Source organism: Cyanistes caeruleus, chromosome 5 (genome assembly GCF_971803275.1).
Source record: "Cyanistes caeruleus chromosome 5, bCyaCae1.hap1.1, whole genome shotgun sequence".
Classification (NCBI taxonomy): domain Eukaryota; kingdom Metazoa; phylum Chordata; class Aves; order Passeriformes; family Paridae; genus Cyanistes; species Cyanistes caeruleus.
Window position 1 is genome coordinate 62,217,124 of NC_141705.1, and position 22,908 is coordinate 62,240,031.

The window sequence follows — 22,908 nt, forward strand, 5'->3', positions numbered from 1 at the left end:
CAGCTGCAGAAAGATCAAGGTCAGAATGCAAGTGCATTACAGACACTTATTCATCCATAGAGATGCAACCAAAATACGCCATTAGCACCAAGTTCTTCAGAATCAGTTTTATTTAGCTCTAGGTGCATCTGTATAGTTTTTCTCATGCTGTTACATTTTTTGCTATTGCACATTAGTTTCTCATTGAGCATTTGAATAGAAAAGGTATCAAAGTGGCTTTGGAAGATCTTTAATTGTAGGTTGTTCCCTTTTTCGCTATACATTATGAAAAAATGTAGTAAGAAAATGTGAATGCTCAGCTAGAGGAGGTCACCAAAAATCTAAAGACCTGACAATGTCTTTAACTCCTTTGGATTTTGCACTGTAGGGGCCTAGAGGAAATGTTCCCTAAAAATAGCCATCTAACTAATGAAAATGAGTCAGCCAAACCTTCCTTCAGCTGTGCCGCAGCTGCCTGAGCATTCTGAGCAGTGGTAATAGAAAGTTGCATTATGGATGCTTTTTCCTTTTCTCAGGAAACTCAGCTTTACAAAGGATAAAGAATGATGGATGGGAGATCTGCCCTATTTTCAGTTAAATAACTTCTAATATCACCTAAGAGGCAGCAGAAGGGTTGTGTCATTCCATTAGCGTTTTAGATTTTTGCAGAGCACAGCCTTGGTTTGGTGACTGGGATTTGAATCACCAGTGCTCTGCCACTTACTGGGGTTTTTTTTTCAGATACACATACAGCTTTGCATTGGGACCCTGAGACATGGTCAAATTCACAGTGATGGCAGGGTGTACTAATAAAAGGCATCATTCTTTGCAAACAGTGGTGTTTTTAATTAATAACTCCATCAGGACTTTTCTGACATTTGCATTTTTTTATTCCATGGCCTTTTTAAGTTACTGATATAATGAAATTACTAGGATGAAAGTGAGGGCAGGGGGAACATAACTCAAAGTCTGGAAGATAATTGCTGCATTTTTTTCTAAAGAAAGATTGTAGTCTTCATTCCCATTAGTGATAGCTCAACCAAGGCACCAGAGTTGAGTGGCAACTGCACCAATTAGCAGTGCTGCTGTTGGTTTGTGAATTGCATGTGAAATGTAGAATTTATCTAGAAGTGCTAATGGAAATTGCTCAACAAAAATGTGCCTTCTGTGTCAAGTCTTTTCACTTGTTCTGACACACTGATGTCTCCCCAGATTTCTCTGATCGGCAGATCCCTCTCAGTTGACAGCTACCAGAGCTCATAAAGTAATGAAAATATTTCTTATTTCCATTAGCTGTGTCTCTTCAAGGAGGACTCCAAGCCAGCACCAGCTACTTGCAATGCAACATAATTCTGACTTTTATTTATAGGATATTGGACTTCACACTTCCAGACTTAAATACTAAAAGCCCAGTAAATGCCTAAGATTTTACCTGCACAGAAGTTCAAAGACCTGGTTATCTGCCACGACACTAATTTGGTCACTTTACATGTGTTCAGCATCCCCTGTTATTGTACATGGTGATAACCTTTGTACTGCACTGGAGGGGGCTGAGTTATAATTGCCATGGGAACTGTAACATTTCCTGTCTTTTTCAGCACACAATAGCTCATCCTTATATTATGTTCTTTAAGAGAAGAAGTAGCAAAGCAAGGCCACAATGAAATAATGGTGTTTTCACACCTACAGAATATAAAATAGTGTCTTTAGCTGTATGCAGATTGAAGATGGATTTTGTTACACTATTTATTGCACCTCTGAGCTGTAGTCCCAGTTTAGGAGTCTCATTGTTCTGGGGTCTCTGCAGATGCAGGATGTAAATATGTTTCCTTCCCCACAAATACTTCTAACCTAAGAGTAAGATAAGATTATAATGCAGGGAGAAAAACACTCCAGGGAGTACATGGATACAGAAGACGTCTGGACATCATGGAGACAGAAACTTCCACAAATATAACTATACTTGGTTATAGGATAGTATAGGGGCACAGTTCAAGGTCAGATTTGTGTGATTTGGAGACTCTCCTCCCAAGAATGAGATCCAGCAGGGAGGAAAGTGAAGGCACTTCTAGCTAAAATATAACATGTGGAAAAGAGTGGGTTATGATCAGGTGACAGAGTCTCAGCAGTGAAAGATGATGTGTGAGGTGGCATATGCTGCAGCTGAATTTGGGAGCAAGGCAGGATGTGGAAATCCAGAGTAAAGGGAATCCAAGTGACAAGTAGAGAGATGGCACGGGCAGGATGACAGGCAAAAAAACTGAGCAGGACAGCAGAACTTGGGCAGTCTACATGGAAGGTATGATTGCAAGTGTCAGGGTGTGAGACAGTGGGAGCCTGGCTATGGGACTGCACAGAGTGTGGGGGCACTGATAACAATCAGGCCATGGACTGAGTGACGGCCAGTCGTGCTGCCCACATAACACCAGCCATGGTGTTACCCACAGGGACTGAAGGAATAGGAAGGAGAGCAGGCCTAGGGAGTAAGATGAGAGCCTGCTTTGAGCTTGAGCTGACAGATATCCACAAGATAATCCCCGAGGCAGAGCATGATTTTAGTCAGAACAGACAGGAAGTGGCCAGGGACAGAGAGGCAGGTCGGTGAGTCATTGGTTCAGAGACAGTTCTTGAATGTGTACAGGGGGACAACTCACTCTGAGACACAGGGAAGAAGGAAAGGAGACAAGAGAGGAGGACACAGAGCCACAGAATAGCAGCAGGTGGGAGGTTGAGCAGTGACAAACTAGTCTGAGTAACCCTGAGCAAGCAAAGGAAGGTGTTGGAGTCAATTAGGAGCACTGGGAAAAGAGGACCAGATTTCCATAAGGAGCTGACAGGCTATGCAGAGAGCCTGGGGTAGTGCAGTGCTGCAGCCAGACAAAGAAAATTAGAAACTCTGTGATTCTGGTTCTGTGACAGGAGAGATGTGAAAGCCTGTTTGAATAAGAGTGTGTTTGAGCCTAAATTCAGTCTAAATCATATAAATCATCATCATCAGACTCAATAATCTTAGAGCTAACAATGAGAAGAGATAGAGAATAAGAGCTGGAGAGTCACTAGGAGTCAAGGTCGGTTTGGAATTTTTTTTTTTTTTAAGCATTAAGATAAACATTGTGCAGCAATGGGAAAGAGCGAGAGGAGAGTGAGATATAAAAAAAGGAGAAGGCAGATGAGGGCAAGAGAGATGAGAAGAGAGGACCCAGTGAGGTTGCCAGTACAAGAATAAGGGCTGAGGACCACTGATGAGGCCACCTCCTCTGTGGCCAGGAGCAGAGAGCTGGGCAGGATGGGAAGTGGGGGTAGAAGGAGATAATGTCTTGCTTTAAGTCTCTCATGGGAGAGATCAACATCAATACTGTGCAAAGACCTGTCTCTGGTGAAGACAGGGCTTCAGAAGTGAGTCCAAGGCTGCAAAAGGCAGCTGAGGTTGCGCTGGGAGGGCTAGTTAAGCTGGCAAAGATAAGTAGGCATTAGAAAGGTGGCAGTATAGAAGAAGGCAAAAAAAGTATTTATGTTGTGGAAGAAGGAAAAAAAAAGAAAGAGAAAATTTAAAGCTGAAGAGGCATCAAGGCCATCTAGAAAGCCTCAGAAAGAATTAATAAGGGCTCGATCAGCAAAGCAAGCTATGTCTTAGAGACCTAGAAGTCTAGGGATAAAGTCAGTTCTTCTAAAACTTGAGCTGAGTTAGGCCTTGAAAAGGAAATTAATTCAATTGTGAGGTTTTCCTTAGTTGTATTAATGGAGGGAGCTATACAGTATTGGACATGTCAAGGTTAAAGACCTTAAGAACAAGCTAGGTATAGCCCAAATCAGAATGCCTTATCTCAGTTTTCAGTAGGACTAAGATGACTGTGTCAAAGTAAAAGCCAGATGGCTAATGGAAACACAAAGACCACATCTAAGAGGGAAGAAAAATCAAAAGAGTTTCAAACGCTCAGACTAGGTGGTCTGGGTGGCTTGGATTCAAGGATGTTAAAAGAACTAGCAAATGAAATCCTACACCTGGTTGTGCCGTCCCAACCAGCTTGGTTTATCAGCTTTTAGTTATGTGAAACCACGGGAAAGATTCTGTTGCTTTGCCAGGCAGATGGACCACTTCCCCTGAGCCTGCTGGCTACCTTATGGAAATATGCGGCTCTTGATTTGAGACAGAAGTCCTACCTCCAGAGGCGCTGCACAGATAAGCACATGCAAACAAGGCAAGTGAGTTATTCCAGCTCTTTGAAGTCACTGTGAGGCAGAGGAAGATCGTGAAATTTATGCATGAACGGGTACAGAACATTCTTCATAAGCACCAATGCTTTTATCAGTCCCACTCATAATCTGCTGAAACCCACCAGGGATCTGAGTGATCCAAAGTACACTCACCCTCTGTGTCCTGTATGGGCACAGAGCACAAGGAAGTCCTCTCTTCACCCAGTCCTGCTGGTGTGTGATCTCCCTCTCCTGAGGGCACAGTGTGGATGAGGGAGAAGAGAGCAGTGTGAAAGAAACAGTTGAGAACTGCAGAGTGCTCCTAAGCTGTGCCAGAAAATAGCCAGGAAGACAGTGCAGTTTTACTGCGAGCACCAGGGACATGGTGGACACACTTCCTGACCCCTCCCTTCATTCCTACCAAGCCAGAGACCGTCACAGGGTCAGGAACAGTGCAGGAGAGGTCCCTGCAGCCATGCAGGAAGAGGACTACTTTGTGAGAGCCTTTGCTGTACGTTTTTCTGTGGATATTTTTTATTGCCTTGGCAGAATCAACACCATGGGGGTGATTGCAGCTTCTTCCCAGTTTCTGAGGTAAGGTGCCCTCTGCATATGGGAAGGAGAGCATATGGACCATTGTGTTTATTTCTCAGCCAGGATTCTTTCAGGCTTGGCAAATTACACACTGCTTGCTGAGCAGCAACACAAGTGCCAAGTTGGAATTTCTAAAAATGAAAGATTTAATTTATCACAGCACAAAGAAAAGGATCTGAAAAACACCTTTAAGTGTGAAAAAATACCTTTTGTTTATGCTCAAACAAAACAACTGAGAGGAAGTTTAACAAAATTCCAGCTAGAATAAAAAAAAATAAATCTCTGCAGTCATCCACAGGAGACTTCAGGCAGCTTCTGCTAGGCGTGAGCTAGAGCCAGGCTCTTCAAAATATCTCAACAGCCATGGGGTCCAGGGTGATAATATGGTACAGGCTCAGACCATTAGAAGGAAAGGGGCTGCCTGATAATGGAGAATGTTAAATTCAAGAGAGCTGCATTAGGGCATCTTTTTCTTACACTTTTGCTTTTTCCAAGCCCCATATTTTTTCCTTGTGTGTGCTTAGAAGCTTTTCTTTCTCTTACAGCATTTATTTTTATTGTGTCATTTTCCCACTCTTCCCTCTTTTCATTGGCCCTGTGTGAGTGTTTGTTTAAACCATTTGCCTGCTTTCATCTTCCATTTTTCTTTTCTCCCTCATTCCAGGGGCTCTCTAGTCATGATTATCCTTACGCTTCACATTAGCTTTCCTCCCTCTGCTCCAGGATGGGGTTGAAGGGGGCATTGATTAAAGCTAAAACCTGCAGCAGGAGAATTTCTATCAGGCACAAGCTTCAGGGTCCAATGGCTTCCATGAGCTTAGCTCTCACAATTTTTCTCCAGGACCAGTTTCCAAAGTCCCAGGAAATCTACCAAGATAGAGCTGAGCTGGCACTGAAATGGCAAGTACCAGCCCCTCTTGAGGGGCTGTTTTGTATCCTTGGAAGCCCTCAGCTGGGGGAGAAGGCAGCAGGGATGTGGCATGAAAAAGCTTTGGTGTGGGCCAGGTTTTCAACTCCCTTCTCCTGCCTTTTGCTCCCTGAAGGTTTCCTCTTGCTTTCTGAATGGTAGGGCACACTCTGGAATGCCATGGTAGCACAGCTTCATGCAGCAGTCTTTGAGGGGAGTAATTACAACCTTCACAATATGCCTAAAATATAAGGTTGGGCACTTCCGTGTTTCTTCAAATCCTTGCTCTCCTTCCCTCCCTGCCACCAGGCTTGCCTGGGGACCAGTGCTTATTTATCCTTTTTTATTTTTTTTAAGATACAGATTTAAAGAGGGTATTTTGGGTTGAATTTGAGCTGATGCACTTTTTTTTTCTTTCTCCTAAAAATAATAAGACAAATTAAAATTGCAATTACAAGGAAAATAGTTATTTTAGATAAATGAATACTTCTCAGTGCACAAGCCCAACCATTACATCCTTACACTCCATACCATAGTCTTATGGTATGCTGGTGAAACTGGGGACAAACAAAACTGAAAGCAGGAGTGATTTCCCCTGCAAAGGTTTCTTTCTTGAGGGAAGGGAGAAATCACCACAGCTATTATTTTGTAAAAGAGGAAATGAGCCTGTTTTTTTAGGCTGGTTGAAGTTCAGTGGCTTTCTGTTGAAATGCTACATTCCTGAATCCCATCATTCCTGAATTACAGGAGTTGTGCTCAGGATTTGTGGAGTTAAACGCCTGGGCTGGAGCAGAGTGAGTGTGGGGAGAGGTACCAGCAAAGCCCTTCCTCCTCATTTGAGAAGGACTTCTGCTGGCCTTTAGCTCTTAAACAGTATCAGAAAAACAGTTGCCCCTTTTAGAGCCCTTTATTACCTACTTCATCACCAGAAATTACGACATTGGAAAATTTCTAGCAGAAAACAAAAACACAGACAAAAGTCTGACAGATCCCGTTTGTTCTGTGAGCAGAATATACTATATGGAAAACACAGGGAGACGAGATGCAGGTGAAGAGAGGTGAAAGGAAAACAAATGGGCTGCAGGCAGAGGTCTGGTGTCAAACATCAGAGTAATCTTGTTTGCTCAGATACTGTATGAAAGACCATGGCAACCAGGAGCCTGGGGAAGAGGAGAGGTTTGCAGCCCTTTCCTGAGGCTGGATGACAGAGGAAATAGGTAAAGCAATCTGCTCTGCTGAGCCTGCTGCTGGAGCTGGAGTTGAGAACCAGCATATTCCATCCCTTCATCCTATACACTGCTTTTTTCTGAGGCAAAAAACACCCCCAGAAGTCTGACATGAGTAGATTTGTAATTCCCTTAGTCTGTCAGATGGTACCATTCTGAGAAAGGTGGCTTTGCTGTGGGCAGTGTGATTTAGAGAGAGATGATTATGATCCCTGCGAGACACAGGAAGTCACAACATTACAAGGAATTCAGTAGAAATATTTCTGAGGGAGTATAGGGGCTTTCAGGCTGCTCTGAAAACACTGAGTAGAGATGATGTTTTACTGTAACCTAGTGTATAGAAATGGAGTAATATTTTTGATCCCAGTAATAGGTTGGAGATGCCCTTTCTTAACACATAGACACACACAAGGACGTGTAGGCAGTGCCTGTGTCCCCAGCACAGGGGACAGGACTCTGCAGAGATGAGGGCGGACAATGCTCTTCTACCTTGTACATCATACCCATTCCATTCCACTAGTGTTTATCCAGAAAGGCATTCATCCTGGAAGACATCAAATTGTGGAGGTCTGCCATTTCTCTGATGATTCTGATGGGTAATGGAATCAGAGGGTAAAAATGTGATTCTTCTTTCTGATTTGAATCTGTCTTCAGCTTCCAGTCCTTGTATCTGGTTTTGCCTTCTTCACTGGATAAAAGAGATCTTTAAGGAATTTCTTCCCTCATTAAGGTATTTTTATCCGCTATGGTCAGAGCATCTCTCCATTCTTTTTGTGGCAAGCTAAATGGATTGAGCTCTTTAAGTCACTCACTGGCAGGCTTATTTATTTATTTATTTATTCTTTCTTTCTGTCTCAAATAATTTTTTGTCTACTTTTTCTGCTCTGACTCTAAAATGTAGATGTCTGATTGTATACATTTTTCTAGTGTCATTCTTTTGATGCAGTGTGCAGGGGAAGATACCTCCTGGCTTTTATTTGCTTTTGATATTCTATATCCATTTGCTCACATGACACAGAAAGGCACAGGAAATTATGCCTGTTTGTCCATTTTACACATTCACACCCTGCTTTCCAGTCTGTGTTTCTCTCAGCTTTTTGGGCAACACTTTGCTCCCAGATATGGAATACCCACCCTCTCTTGATTTCTGCTAGTAGTTACCTGGAACAGCCCCCTTTCCCCTGAGGTGACACTTCATACCCCTGGCCTTCAATAGGAGCAGAGCTCCTCCACATTTATCAGGCTGCTCACAGAGGGATGATGGGTAGGCTTGGGTGTCCCTGCCTGGTTCCTGGGGCTTCAGCTGGTGCTCATTCTGCTTGTTCTGAAAGGAAATTGTGTGATTGCTCTTAGCTGCAGTTGGGTGATTGAATGGCATGCAGAAGGAATAAATTACTGCATGATAAAGAAGAGGCACATAAGATTTGAGACAAAGAAGAAAACCTCATTTCCACTCCCCTTTGTTATCCTTTTACTGTGCATAACTGTACATATCACACATGTTACCCTGAGCTCCTTGTGGAATATTCCATCACTCCAGCAGAGCCCTGGAAGTACACTTGGGAGGACACAGGATTTATCTTCCTGTTGTTTATCTAAGGACTGGATTACCCATAGGGGATAACTCCCGTGGATGCATTAAGTAATAAGTAGGCAGATCCCTGCACAAGTTCATCTTACCCCGTGACCTGCAGCTCTACAAACCTGTCCAGGTATGTTATGCTAACCATTTAGAAACAATGGCTGCTTTTTGGCTCTGTGAACAGGCATTCAATACCTGCTTTTGCCTGCAGGGGCCAAGCTCTTAATTCTGTCCTGGGCTGCTTTAAAAGTGGACAGCTGAGGTTGCAGGGGCAGGAGGGCTCCCTGGAGGCTGAGGCTGGACCATCCTGGGTTTGAACTCACTCTGTGTCACGGCTGAGAGGCCTTGGCACCATCCTCCCTTTATGTAACCAGCTCTTGGCTTCAACTGTCCCTTGGTGAAGACCCTGCAGCAGAGCTGCATCACCATTGTTCCCAACAGGAACACCTGTGACCCTGCTCAAGCCACTGTTAGCAGGAGAGAGCTGTTTGCAGCCTGAGAGCAGCACAGTGGCTTTGAATGGTGTTAAAAAGAGCCAGGGTGAAAAATAAGAAATCCCACTGTACCATTTTCCCAGATACCACAACCTGAGAATGCTATCAGTTTCCCCTTCCAGGGCATCTTGTCACTCTCTTCAGGGACTACCTACCCACAGGGCACCCCTATGCACACATGCCCACATGTAGAAATGAGCACAGAACCCTGGGGGAAAGAGCTGGGCAGTCCCCTTTCTGCTGCAGATCCCTGGCAGATACAGGGTGAGCCAAGCTGTGAGCTTGGGCCACTGGGGAGACCAGCATGGATGATATGCAGCTGCAAGGGTGATATGCAGCTACAGGCTGGGTGCTGATGGGGACGTCTGGAGAGTGAAGCAAGAGGCAGCAGTTACAGTTGGTGGAGAAAGGAGGATACAGAGGCTGGGCAGAGGGTGTAGGAAGGAGAAAGGCATGGCAGGGAATGAGGAGGAACAGGAAGTCTAGGGGCAGGAAGGTTCATGGTGCAGTAGGAGGATTAGGGAGCAGTCAGACAGAGCAGGAGCAAAGAGGGTTGTCCAGTGAAGTTTGGATTAGTTTGGGTTTTAAGCTCTGTAAGTGTGGAAGTGCTGCACTTAGCCTGAGTTGCTTGACTTGGTGTTCTGCTCCTGTGGTGAGACTGCATCTGGGTCTGGAGCTGCCATTGTTTGTAAGAGGCAGCCTCATAGAGTCGTGTTGCTTCCTTCATCCCCAATTATCTGCCACATAGCCCATTGCCAGGTGTCATTTCCACACACTCCCCTCAGAGGATAACAGCAGCAGTGCCAGGTTGCAGAGCTAAAGCTATGGGAAAGACCTCTGCTCCCAGGTGCTAGGGAGCATTTTACTGCCGGCAGAGACCTTTTTCCTGGGCTGTGCTCTTATTTTCAGGACACACAGCCCAGGGCTGTCCTTGTCCCAGTGATCTCAGAAGGGCTTTTCATCATCAGTTGGGAAGAACTTTTGCCAAGGAAAAAAAGGAAAGGAGAAGAAATGTTCTGGGCAGGAGGGTGGTCTAGATGAAGAAGGCCTGACTTTAACAGAAAAAGGAAGTTTTTATGATGTACCTCAAAATGACTAAACTGACAACACTGGATCTGTACTCTGATATTCATGCTTCCTTCAGTTGCTGCACAGTGCATCAGGCTCACATCAGCTGTCCTTTCAAAACTTTCTTCCTCTTAAACTCCAGAACTAATTTGTAGCATAATCCACCAGAGAATGGAGTGCTTTCTGCATGCAGTGAGTATGTCCCTCAGCTACACCCATGTGTGCATTAAGAGCCAGGACATGAGTTCTATAGGAATTTTTTTTTTAAAGCAATTCAATGAGTACTTGCAGCCCCAAAGGCAGCTGTGTACTGAAGCTCGCAGAGGAAGCTCCAAGGGGTGTCACTTCACAGCATGCCCTTTGGCTCCTGAGGTTTTTCTCCTTTTTCTTTGCCTTGTAGTGGCTGAAGCAAAGGCTCCATTATTTGGCAGCGTGGCCCTGCTTTTGTCTATAAATGGAAGCAGTTGGCCCATATCCCAGTATAACAGAGGATAGTTCCGTGCATCAGTTATGCAATTGGTAGCTTGATGATCTCATCAGAAGCCAGGGGAGGGCCAGGAGGTGGTAGGAAAAAGCCTTTGCCATCAGCTCTGCTGAAGGCAGGCAATAAATATGTGTGTCCCCCTCAAAGCAAAGAAAGCAGGAGCTCAGTGACAGGGTTGGGTGAAGGCTTTTGGTGCAGGAGCAGCAGAGGGATCCTTAGCAATTCCTTGACCCTGCTTTTGGGGAGACCCAGCCACTGCTGCGGCCCTGGCCCTTAGGATGCTGCAGGGATTGTGCTTGATCAGGTTGTAAAGTGCAAAGTGCAACGGGTGATGGGACTGGGGGAGAAGTGGGAAGAGGAACAGGGAGAGAACTTTCAAACCAAGATAGATGTTCGGAGTGGAAAGAACCTTAATATTGGAGAGATGCCTTTCAGCAGAGAACCCTTCAGGGAGTATCTGTGCAAAGTAGAGATGTGGACAAACTATATTTTAATATTTCCTCAGGAGGGTCCTTGAAAACCTGACCTTCATGCAGAAAGGCTGGTCCTCATTTCCCAAGGTACACTCCAGCACTGAACTTAACCCTTTCCCTGACTGGGTTGGGGTGGGTGCTGCAAGATCATCTTTCTGTATGCCCAAATCACACAGTGACTGACATAACTCAAAAGCCCGGTGAGGCAGATGAATTTGAACCTCACCCTATCAGGTTTTGCAGAAAGGATGATAAAGTGATACAGGTCCTTTCCGTCAAGTTGGTAGTTTTGAATAAGTACCTGTCGTCTCTATTCATCAGGTACAGAGGTTCTACGGACTCTTAACATCCGAGATAGGGACCGGGCAGGCAGTCGCTGGTTTTCCAATACGGCATCAAGGGCGGCGTGGTGCCGGGCCGGGGCCCTAGGGAGCGCTGGCGACGTCGTGAGTCCCGTTTGCCCTGGCCGCGAGACAGCCTCAGGCTGGGCTGGGGCGGTTTGGAAGATCGACTCCCGGGAATGCTCCCTGGAGGCCCCGGGACGTCGCTGGACCCGCTTGGGAGGGGCGGCGGGTGAGCAGCGCCACCTGCCGGCAGCGGCAGAGCCGGGAGGGCTCCGCAGATCCCGATCCTCATCCCGTCCGCCACCGGGACGCGAGTTGGGATTTCCCTCCCGACCTTTCGTCGGTGCTTTTCCCAGCACTAACAGGCAGCAAAATGGATTTAGAACATGAAGGAACAGTGGGGTGTGTTCAGGGAAGGCGTTTGCCCTGATTCCTTGCAGCCACACACAGTGGTCCAATGCTGCAGGATGGAAATCTTGAATAAACACATAGTGGAGTTAAATCCTGAGGTTCTGGGGAAGAATTAGTGTTACTGGCTCCCATTATTGTTGTGTGCACCTAACGCCTTGGCTCATCAATCCATGGTCTATGTTAAATTTCTGTTATGAAGAGAAGGAAACAGAAAAGAAGAGAAAATATTCTTGTCTCCTTGAGAAGGGAGAAAAAGCTTAGAAAAACATGACTCTGAAGCATGAAAAGAAATTAGCTCACAAGTTCATCATTTCACTATTAATTAATTATAAAGTGTTCCTGCTTTACATGAGGATCTTTGAATTCCAGGAAAAAAGATGAACCTATTCCCTGTGGGCAGCAGTCCATGGCTCGGTCACAAGCCATGAGCATCTTTCCAAGTTCTCAAATTTCCCCAAATTCCAGGCTTCACCCACAGACTCTGTGCCTCCTCAGCTTGATGAGCTGTGATTTCCTGTGCCTGTGGAGCATTCCGTCTTGTAACAAGGCATTCCGTTTCTCTTTGCACAGGAGCACCAGGTGGGATTGTCTCAGCCCACAGGGCCCATGCAGCCTTCTGTCCTGGCAGGCTCCAACAGCATAGTCACTGGCACCAGTTCCGGGGGGCCCTTCCTTGGGAGCCAGCCCCAGGCAGCCATCATGAAGCAGATGCTGATCGAGCAGAGAGTGCAGCTCCATGTGATGGAGCAGCAGAAACAGCAGTTTCTCCGAGAGCAGAGGCAGCAACAGCAGCAGCAGCAGATCTTAGCAGAGCAGGTACAGTATCCGTCTGTTTCCAATGCATGCTGGGATGAGCATGAGCGCTACAGACAGCGCAGCACCAGCCCTTCCTTCTAGATTTGGGAATTCTTGCTCTGTGGGTCTTCACAAGAAGAAAATGGTTCAGCAATGGTTGTCAAAGAAGAGGCAACTGTATCAGTCCTACCATTTGCTTGACAAATATTGCCTGTGTTTCCAGTGGTAGGCTTGATAGTCATATTGGATTTTAGGCACTGGAAAAGGTAGCTCTTAACCTGGCATCTAATGGTGCATTTACTCCAGCAGAAACAGACTCAGCTGCAGTTACAGTCACAGATCCTCTCCCCTACCTCTGATTGTGGTCTTGCACTAGCAAAATCTCTGCACAGCTGCACAGGGATCTGAGACAAAAAATGGGTTAAAAGAAGACTTAGCAAAGAAAAATGTTACTATTAACCCAGACCAATTCCTTAATCTGGTTCATTGAGTGCCAGTAGGAGCAATTAGGTTATACAAGGGAGAGACAGCACCAAGGGGAGAACCAGAGACTGAAGTGGGAGAACACTAAAACCACCTCTGGCAGTGGCATGGTGGAAGAGCTGCACTGGAGCTATCACCTGGCTTTCTGAGCTCCTGTGCTTTGCAATATGGATGTTAAACTACACAGTCTGAATGGTGGTGTGTGCTAAATTCAGCTGTAGTTTTAAAGCAGCCCAAGAGAAAGCCAGTGGAAAGTCACACTGTTGAGTTCCTACAAGATCATACCCAAGTTTAAAGATGCAGGCCCCTAATGTTACTTAGATAATGCTCTAGTGGGTCAACAGTTGCTTTAAGCTTTGCTTCTCCTCTCTTGCTAAGGAAAAACAGCTTAAGACCATTTGATTAAATTTGTGTTAGAACACATGCATGCCACGTAACCACAGAAATACAGATTATCTCCCCCCTCCTTTCTCCTGTTGCTCCTGAGAAAGAGAAAAATTTACTCTCAGTGAACAGGAAGGATGATCCTAGAAATATTTAGGATCAAGACGCCTGAACTGATTCAAGCATGAACAAGTGCATGAGAGTGAGGATGCAGTACTGCATCCCATGGATCGGGCCAATTCACATGCATAAAGCCAAGACCCAGTCAGTGACTTGGATGCTGAAGGCAAGCCTAAAAGTGTTAAAAAGTCACCAAGGTGAGGCTGTCAAGAGTGCTGACATACTTTTCAGAGATGAAAAGTGGTAAAGTCACAGTCGTCAGGCTCCTAGCTTTGGGGTAGTTCATGCCTAACAGGAGTCCCTCTTTCTTTTTGATAGTCTGTAATACATACTTATGAATGCAGAGATTAGTACTTCCTTCTTTCCTATCTCTGCCATTCTCATACCTTTGTTACACATCATTGGTTTTGGACACAGTATTTGTACAGCTGCAGATGATGCTGCAAGACATGCCCTTTCAGTAAGTGCTTAGCTGAGTACACCTTAGCATCTGAAAGGTCTGTTTTTATAATCAGCCCTTAGTTCTGTTTTAAAATATTAACAAGTGTTCATAGAAAACAACCACAGAGGAGCAATGTGGTCTGGATTAAGGCAGCATTTTGCAGTCATCACTCCCCAGATATCATTCACTGAAGCACAAAAGGAAATGTGCCTTAGTAATCCATTTCTTTGGCTCAGGAATGTTCCAAGGCTGCAGTGTTTGGGTCAGGATGCAGTAATCCTTGCAGCTGAGTGTTATAAGTCCAGACATGGAGTGAAGTCTTGCACCAGGAATACAAACCTCTGGACTTCGGCAGGACTGAGGGAAGGAATGTGTGTGTGGCTGCAGTTGCCCTTACACCTAAGTGAGCAAAGTTCGTTCACATCCCTCTCTCTCCTTACTGCCTGAAGACAGTTAAGCTCATGCTGTAGAGGTCAGGATGAAATGGCTGTAAGTAAGGAGCAATGATGTTTGCCTCAGTGCATGTTCCTTTTTGAGCCAAAAAGAGTCTGAGTGCTAAATAGCCCAAGTGCTCTAAGGAGGGGTCTCCAAATGATTCTGCCTGTCTCTCCAAAACACCTCACCAGATAAGAACCACTGCAAGTTCTGCAGGTTTGCCACCAGTCCATTAATTAATTAATCATATCTTTCTTTTCTGCTTTCTTTCCGTCCTTCATTTTCAGCAGATGCAGCAGCAGTCACATTTGCCTCGGCAGCATCTGCATCAACAGCGAAGTCCATATCCAGTGCAACAGGTCAATCAATTCCAAGGTAAAAGTCAAATTGTTTTTCTTGTTTTGGAGTCATTGCCCTTAAGGTAGCAAATGTGTGAAAGCTTATGCAGTTTGTGACTGCTAGAGTTTAAACAGTGTGCCAGAAGAATACAAGCTGTTCCCAAAGAGGAATGGCCAAGTTACCATATTGAGTAAAGTTTATATTTTCCTTTCTGCTTCCTTGAGTGAAAAATGCAAAACTGCTTTTTTTTTGACATTTGTTTTGCCTCTTTGACATCCAGACAACATAGATTTATTCATGAATTTATCTTGTTGGCCTCAATTCTTATGAGGTTTTTTTCCTGCTAATATTTCTGACTACCTTGGTTTTGCCCCTCCTTGATTCCCCACTTTATCTAATTCAATGGGCAGAGAATTTCAGAGAGGTCATGCTTATCTGGAGAAGGGACTGATAAATGTCAGGTGTGGAAAACACAGTGAAATATCTGATATGTAAATAGAGATTTTTTTAAATTATCTCAAAAAAAAGCACAAGTGTTATTTTGATGTGCTCCCAGGTAACTGAAGACTGTAAATACACTCATTTTGGCTTAGGAAAGAAAGGTAAGTCAGAGCTTTTTATGTGCAAAGCATCAGCTGGGTGTCTTCACTATGATTTCTATATAGACATGAAATGAACACATGCTTGTGCTCAAGCACATGATAATACCATGTAGATGCAATGGAAAACAAGGGAGGCAATTCTGGACATTTCACATGGCCATTTTTCTACTGGCATATATCAGAGTGGCTTCTTCTAATTGCCTCCTCATTTTTATCACTGGCATCATAAGTTCTGTATGAAATTACTTTATTCCCCCAATAACTCATTTCCAAAATCAAGAATTGTGCATGAACAGCCATCCACTGAGATGCACACATACAATCTCTCTGCATTCATGCTTCTTTGAAACACTGCCTTTGTATGTATTATTTAAAAGAAACAGAGAGGAGAGTTTAGGCTAATCTGACAGAGCAAGGAATTAATTTTCATAAATGAACTAATTTAAATTGTTCAGAATTTTTTTCCTTTTTGGTCACATGAATGTAATCCAGGTCAGTAGGTTATGTGTAAATGAGACCAGAAGATGCCCTAAAACATTGAAATCTGTTGCATTTCTCTTTTAACTACTCCTTCTGATCTCCTGTCCTTTATGCCAAGTACAGTAGTTAACAAAAGTAGTATGTAAACCAAAAATAGTATGTGAACCACTTGCTGTCAATAACAGGGACCGTTATTCTCTGCTCCCCAGGAATGTTCAGGGATGTTGTCTGCCACTGAGGGACAACAAATAGGGACTGATTTAAGAACATTCAGATTATGTTGTACAGTTCTGAACTTTTAATTAATGATTTTATATTTACACTTGGCATTTAATAACATTTGAGCCTGGAGCAATTGTGGGCCTCATACAGTCTGACCTTCACCTGCCAAGTGTTGTATTTAGTCAGTGACTCAAATCTGAAGAATTTGACCATTCAGTTAGTGACTCAAATCTGAGTGTTGTATTTGGTAGTGACTCAAATCCACAGTGAACCCATGGCATAATCTGAGCTACAGGTAATTGTCTTTATTTAAAGATAGCAAATACAGAAGCACTTCTGGCTTCCCAGAAATCAATAGCTCCTCCCTACCCCTGAAAGTAAGACACAAGCATGGTTATCTGTCACAGTGTGGAACTTAACAAGGCTTAATTTTCTGGTTTCCCATCACTGGCCTAAGGTGAAGTAAAATGTGCTTGTAGTATTGATTCACTAGCACACTCTCCCTGCTTTAATTGTCCACAAAAACCCAATTTTTCTTTCCTCAGTAGCAATGAAAATCCATTCATTTATGCCTCCTGAGCTATTAAAAAAAATTATTTGCCTTCTGAGATTGACCTTTCCATTTTCAAGGATTACTTTTGAAAGACAATGGAGATATTTAAAAGAGAGCTTCAAGTGGTAAACTGCTTTGCTGCTAATGAAGAAGACTGGTGGAAGTTTTCCCATTTGCTTGCTTGAAGTTGAATTAGCTGTAGCTGAAGAAGATAAGTGCTGCTGAGAAAACTCCTACAGATTCTCTCTTACGCAAAAGTGTGTTAATTAAGATTTATAGGGCTGTGGGCTTTTTCTTACCTTCCTCCCTTTTTGGTGCAGGTTCACCCCAGGATATAGTGGCTGTGAGAAACCAAGTAGCACTCCAGAGCATGAAAACATCCCGAATGATGGCCCAGAACGCGAGCATGATGGCCATGGGTCCCTCGCAGACCCCAAGCACGCTGCCCACCACTGCGGGCCAGTCGGATATGGGTATGACTCCTTACAGCAATGCCTCTTCCGGCCAGCTAGGAATGTACAGCATGAGCACAGGGATGAGCCAAATGTTGCAGCACCCAAACCAAAGTGGCATGAACATGGCACACAACGCAGGCCAGGGAACGAGGCAGCCTGCCTCTGGACAAGCGGTGGGAATAGTTGGCAATTTTGGTCAGACCATGCTGGTAAACTCTGCTCTTCCCCAGCATCAGCAGCAGATGAAAGGACCTGTGGGCCAGGTCTTGCCAAGACCACAAGGACCACGACTCATGGGGACTGTCCCTCGAGCACAAAACTGGCAGCAGCGAGGCTTGCAAGGCATACCTGGAAGAACTAGTGGTGAAATGGGGCCCTTCAACAATGGTACCACATATGCAATGCCGTCTGGGCAGCCACAACTGTCCAAGCAGCACTTCCCACAGGGGCTCAATCAGACAGTTGTGGACACAAGTGGGACAGTGAGAGCCCTGAATCCAGCACTGGGGAGACAGTTACTGCAACCACTACCTGGGCAACAGGCAGCCAGCCAGGCCAGGCCGGTGGTGATGCCAGCAATAAGCCAAGGGGTCCCTGCCATGTCTGGCTTCAGTCAGCCCCCAACACAGCAAATGCCAGGTGGTACCTTTGCTCAGAGCAGCCAAGGTCAGGCCTATGAGAGGAATCCCACTCAGGACGTATCTTATAACTACAGTAATGGAGGAGCAGGGACGTCATTCTCCGGTTTGGCAGAGGGCACAGACTTAGTAGACTCCATTATTAAGAGTAGACCAGGGGACGAGTGGATTCAAGAACTTGATGAGTTGTTTGGAAACCCCCGGTGAATGGGATTGTATAGTCTGGAACTTTGGTTACGTTTTGTTACATTTGAACAAGCAAAGAGGGAGTCAGATGTTCTCCCCATACCTGGATTGTTGGGTTTTGTTTGTGTTGGTTTTGGGTTATTTTGTTTCCTTTTGTTTATAATTGTGCAAACCAAGCTGATCTGTAGCCAACTTTGGAAGATTCAGGGAACCATGAAACATCAGCATCCCAAAACTGTCACCAAGTAATCTTTGTCGCATGGCAGCGCCCACTCTATGTGTGTGTGAGGCAGAATGGGGAAACTGTAAAAGCCAGCTCTTGCATCTGGCTGGGAAAATTTGTTCTCTCCCCACTTAAAAAAAGGCTTCATTACACAGTGGTGTGGGGTGTGCCCAATATCTCCCACCTTACATGACTGTGCACATTGCAGCTTCCAGGGAAGCAGATGGAAGAGCTGGGAGCAAAGCCTACAGATATCCAAGGGCAGTTGCACAGGCCCTGGTCAGAAAAGGGCTTAACCCCGGGGGCAAGCAGGTCTCAGAGAGCCATGGCCAGGCTGATGGGGCTGGCTATGGACTGTCCTAAGTGAATGCGCAACACTCACATGACAAACCTAACCAATCACAGGGAGGTCACTGTTTTCACTGCAGAGTGATAAACCCCACTACAAGCATAGAACATAAATTTGGCAGTGTTGTGAAGGCAGATTATGTGACTGCTGCTGGATACAGCCTAGTGATGGGTTAACTTAATGAACTGAATAGTCCCCTTGGGACTTGAAATACTGCTTCCCAAGTCAGAGCACTTGGTATGGTCCAGCTGCCTGGGGTGTTGAAGGACTGAGGGGTACCAAGAGACATTAGCAGAGCTCCTCAGCTGGTCCCTCCCTCTCCTTCCTCCTCAGGATGTTCTCAGTTTACTCCCTTCCCTCCTGTTCTTCCAGTGTAAAGCAAGCTGAGCTGGCTGCACTTTTTTTTCAGGCAAGCCACAAAGGGCCGGGCAGGAGAGGAGAGGAGAAAACAGGCATGAGAAAACATACAGTGAGGGTTTGGCACACAGGAAGACTTTCTCCTCCCCTCTAGAAAAGTGCAGGTTTGACAGGTAGTATTACCTCAGGGTGTATGGACTCTCAATGTGATATGTTCAGTTTTAAACAGACGTTTGATCTAATCTCTAAACCAAGTTTGCTGGAATAAAATTCACTGCAGTATTTAAACAACAGCAGTCAGTGAAGAACTACTGTAAAGAACATTAATGAGTGGGTAAAATAATTGATGTTACAAACATGGGATCTGCCCAAATAAGGTTTTAAACAATAGGGATGTATCATTCTCTCCACTGTTCGGACCAATGCTGAGCAGCCCTGTCATGAAGTTGTGATAGATCTCACACAACACTGAATTCTCCAGCCATTCTGTGTACAGCAGGGCCCCCAAACTGCAGTTCAAGGCTGTTTTCTGGAACCTATTAACTCTATTTAGAGTTTTCAGCTGAGAGCTGCCTATCAGGTTATATATTGTGCATATAAAAAATGTTAACATGACCCACAGTCCAGAGCTTTAGCACCCTCTGGCCTAGTGCTGGCCTCTGTGAGCCATGAGTTGTATTCTGCAGCAGTGTACTAGTGCCAGTCCCAGTTCCCTAGCTCCTGATCACCTCCTTTTGTGCTGCTCTCTCTGGGCCCAGGGATGGCAAATGCTGAGCCCCTGAATTCCATGGAGGCTGAGTGCCTTGGGACTTGGCAGTTTCACATCAGCCTTTCCCTGTGGAGCACAGGCATGCATCACATTAAAGAGGGAGAGCAAATGAGTCTGGAACCATCTCAGTGCCCCACTGAAGCTCCCTTTTGAGCAATTTCCCTTGCTGGGCTTGCCTAGTGGCGGGAATTACCTGTTCCAAATGCTGCAATGCAGCAGGGTAACCTGCATTTTTAATGTGCTCAAGATGAGCCATCAATCCAGCCTGCCCTGACTGCTACATATTTTAAAATGGCTTTAATCACATCTCTTTTAGCTGACCCTTTTTAAAAATCAGCACAAGGGCAAATTCCAGCTCCTGCTGAGGATGATGAGCATGGTTAGCATGCCTGCTGCTTCAGTAGAAGCTGGGTTGAGCCCGAATTCAGTGAAAGGGAGCACCAGCCTGGTGTTTCTGGTTCATTCTGTGGGTCAGCATCTCTTGGTCAGAATAGAAGGGATAGGCAAACATTAGGAGAAGCAGTACCCTGAAGGGACCAGGTGCTGTGGCTCTGTGTGTGTCAGCATGAGCACAGGGCACACACCTGTGTGACAGAGTTGTGACAGGGTGAGGAGGCAGCCACCCTGCTAGGCAGGGGACAGTGCTGGGGACAGTACAGCACCTGTGCCTTGGGTGAGAGCAGCCTCTCAACACGGAGGTGGGAACGGGGAACTTAGAAACACATATCCACCACACAGCAGCCAATGCAAGCCAGTGTGCATCAGGGAAATACAGGCCTTGGTGATAAATGGCCATGAAGACAAGTCTCTGTTGTCTTTGTAAAGCTTCCTCCAAATACTCCATACTGGGATCAAGTACTAGAGAACAGAGTTTATTAGATTTGGGTGACTGGGGCTTTTTTTTCTTACTACGGTGCTGATGTATATGTGATGTTTAAAAAAAAGTCATTTGTAAATATGTTTTTACAATTCTACAGATATCACTGGGTCTACTATCTGTAAAATATATGCATATATATATGCATATATATATATATATATATATATACACACTCTGTTTGTTTAAAATAGAGTATTTTTATTTCATTCCTTGACCCATCCTTACTGCAGCAGTATTGCACTTCAAATGGCATCCAATTACTAATTTGTACTGTATCCCTGACAGCAACTTGCTCCATTTTATTCAGATTTTTCTAGTTTTCTGGTTTTACTTTGTACATTAACCATTGCTTATTTCCTTTTAAGACCTGTACAGAGTCTGAAAACATAGAAAAATACCTGATGTTAACACATCACTTTTAAAGAAAAAGAAACAAAATAAGAACAAACAAACAAAACAAAAGAAACCCAAATAAAAGATGATTATATGAGTCATATACCTGGTGTATACGGATCATGTCTTACCCCAGTCTTGTGCCTCAGTGAGCAGTCTTCCATGGAGGGGAGGGAAGCTGCATGCAGGCAGGTCTGAATCAGCCATGGATTTTCTGTATGGCTGTATCACAGCACCTGGTGGAGTTACAGGTGTTAGACCTCAGCAGTAACAGGCTGGATAAGGCCCATCCCTGGATGAACCTCTTGCTCCAGCAGGTTCAGCAGCTAGTGAATCTCTGCATCCCAGGCAGCCCCAGAAGGTGTCTCTGTGCAGCAGAGCCCAGACTGCTGTGATGAGCTGCTGGATGGGATGTGCTTCACCACCTTCTGCCATGGTGCCCCCTTCTCCAGCAAGGTGCACTACCAAAGCTTCCTGTGCTCTGAGGAGCAGCCTGTGCTCAGACATATGCTACAGGTAAGTTGGTCTGTAATTGGGTCTGCTAGACATGGCAGATCCAACCTTTTGCATTAATTCTGTGCTGGGAGCAAAAATAGGGAGTAGGGAGGTGCTTTCAGGGGAGGAGACAAGGTGAAGAAGAGGTGGGGGAGAAGAAGGGAAATGTGTAGCTGGACATAGAAGTTGGAGAAAATAGGAAAACAGGAGAAAGGTAAAGACACATACCACTACAACAGTGTGAGAATTGGGCTGTCAGAAGTCTTTTGGAATGTGCACATAGATCTGTTGGACATGCATGGCAGGGGAGGGGAGGGGAGGGGAGGGGAGGGGAGGGGAGACCAAAGCACTAAAACAGGTAAGCTTGAAATCATTTCAGAGGCAAAGCAAGACCTATTTGAATCAGTAGGTGACCTTTGGACCTCCTCTAATCTGTATTTCAAGTCTGTTACATAGTTTAGAGCTTTGTCTTGGTTTTGGTTCTGGCAGCAGTGTTTCCTGCTGCCTGTGTGTCCAAGTTTGAAGGAAAGGTGTCTGCTAAGGAGGGCAGAAACCTCCCTTAGAATGGAAAATTTGACCCTCTACCCTCCAAATTATTGTAACATTGAAATTAAAGGGCTTTCAGGCAAAGATAGGGAAAAAGGAATAACACTACTTCATTAATATATATATATATAAAACATGGCAAGAAACAACAGCAGCAGCACAGCAAACAGAGCAGAGCCAGAAACCCAACCGCAGCCTTCTCTGGGCTGTCAGGCACTTTCCCCTTCGGTGCAGTTCCGGGCACAGCCGGCAGGGGCGCTGGTGGCTCCCGGCCGGGCGCGATGATTCCCCCGCGCCGGCAGGGGGCGCTGTGGCGCGAGCTCAGCAGCCTCTCCACAGGGTCATGGTGGCTGGGCTGGCGGGAGAGGGGAGAGAAGGGACTTTCCTTTGCAAAGCCACAAGAAGGAGTTGATCTCAGTGCCCCTCTGGGTCGTGTAATGGACAACAGCAGGAACCTCGGAGCAGCAGCCTGGAACAGGAGAGGCGAGCACAGCCGGAGTGGCAAACAAAGTGTAGCAAAAAATCCAAAGGCCTGCCAGGAGCCATGGGGGTCCACACGGGCATGGAATGTCTTGTTTAAGTGTAGCAAAAAGCCCAAAGCAGAAGCAGCAGGGCTGGGCAGCGGCTGCCAGGCTCCCACAAGCAGCCAGGAGATGCTCCCTCTGGGCAGTCGGGGGTCAGGGCCCTGGGTTTTCCCCGAGACACACAAGCAGATGGCAAGGGTCCTTCCCAGGAGATCTGGTGTTGAAAAGGTTCAGTGGCCGCTCTTATGAGCAAAGGCTCACCCACGGTAACAAGAAGCAGTGAAGGACAGAACTCTGCAGTGGCAGCGAATTCTCCCTGCACCAGCAGCCTGGCAGCAAGACCACGATCGTCTCCCCTTCCATCCTGAAGGGCCAAGCCCAGCCCCTCACCCCTCAGCCAAAATCTCGAGATATCTCTGCACTTCTCAAGAGAAAGCTCCCCAGCAAAGAGACAGTAGCAAACTGCACCCTTCCTTACCAGC

The 22,908-nt window shown here is 45.5% G+C and overlaps 1 protein-coding gene across 9 annotated transcripts in view; it reads left to right on the plus strand.

The window, feature by feature from the left end:
* The window catches only part of MAML3 (mastermind like transcriptional coactivator 3), a 295,274-nt gene extending 274,310 nt beyond the window's left edge, over nt 1-20,964 (plus strand). For 5 of the 9 annotated variants that reach the window (XM_086889822.1, XM_086889824.1, XM_086889830.1 and 2 more), the window contains 3 exons: nt 12,327-12,572; nt 14,706-14,790; nt 16,932-20,964. In XM_086889822.1, the coding sequence (XP_086745948.1) occupies nt 12,327-12,572; nt 14,706-14,790; nt 16,932-17,911 (1,311 nt within the window). In that variant the 3' untranslated portion in view covers nt 17,912-20,964. Of the gene's footprint in view, nt 1-12,326; nt 12,573-14,702; nt 14,791-16,931 lie in introns of all 9 variants that reach the window. The other 4 variants (XM_086889821.1, XM_086889828.1, XM_086889826.1 and 1 more) reach the window with 1 other exon arrangement.
* The last annotated feature ends 1,944 nt before the right edge of the window (nt 20,965-22,908 follow it).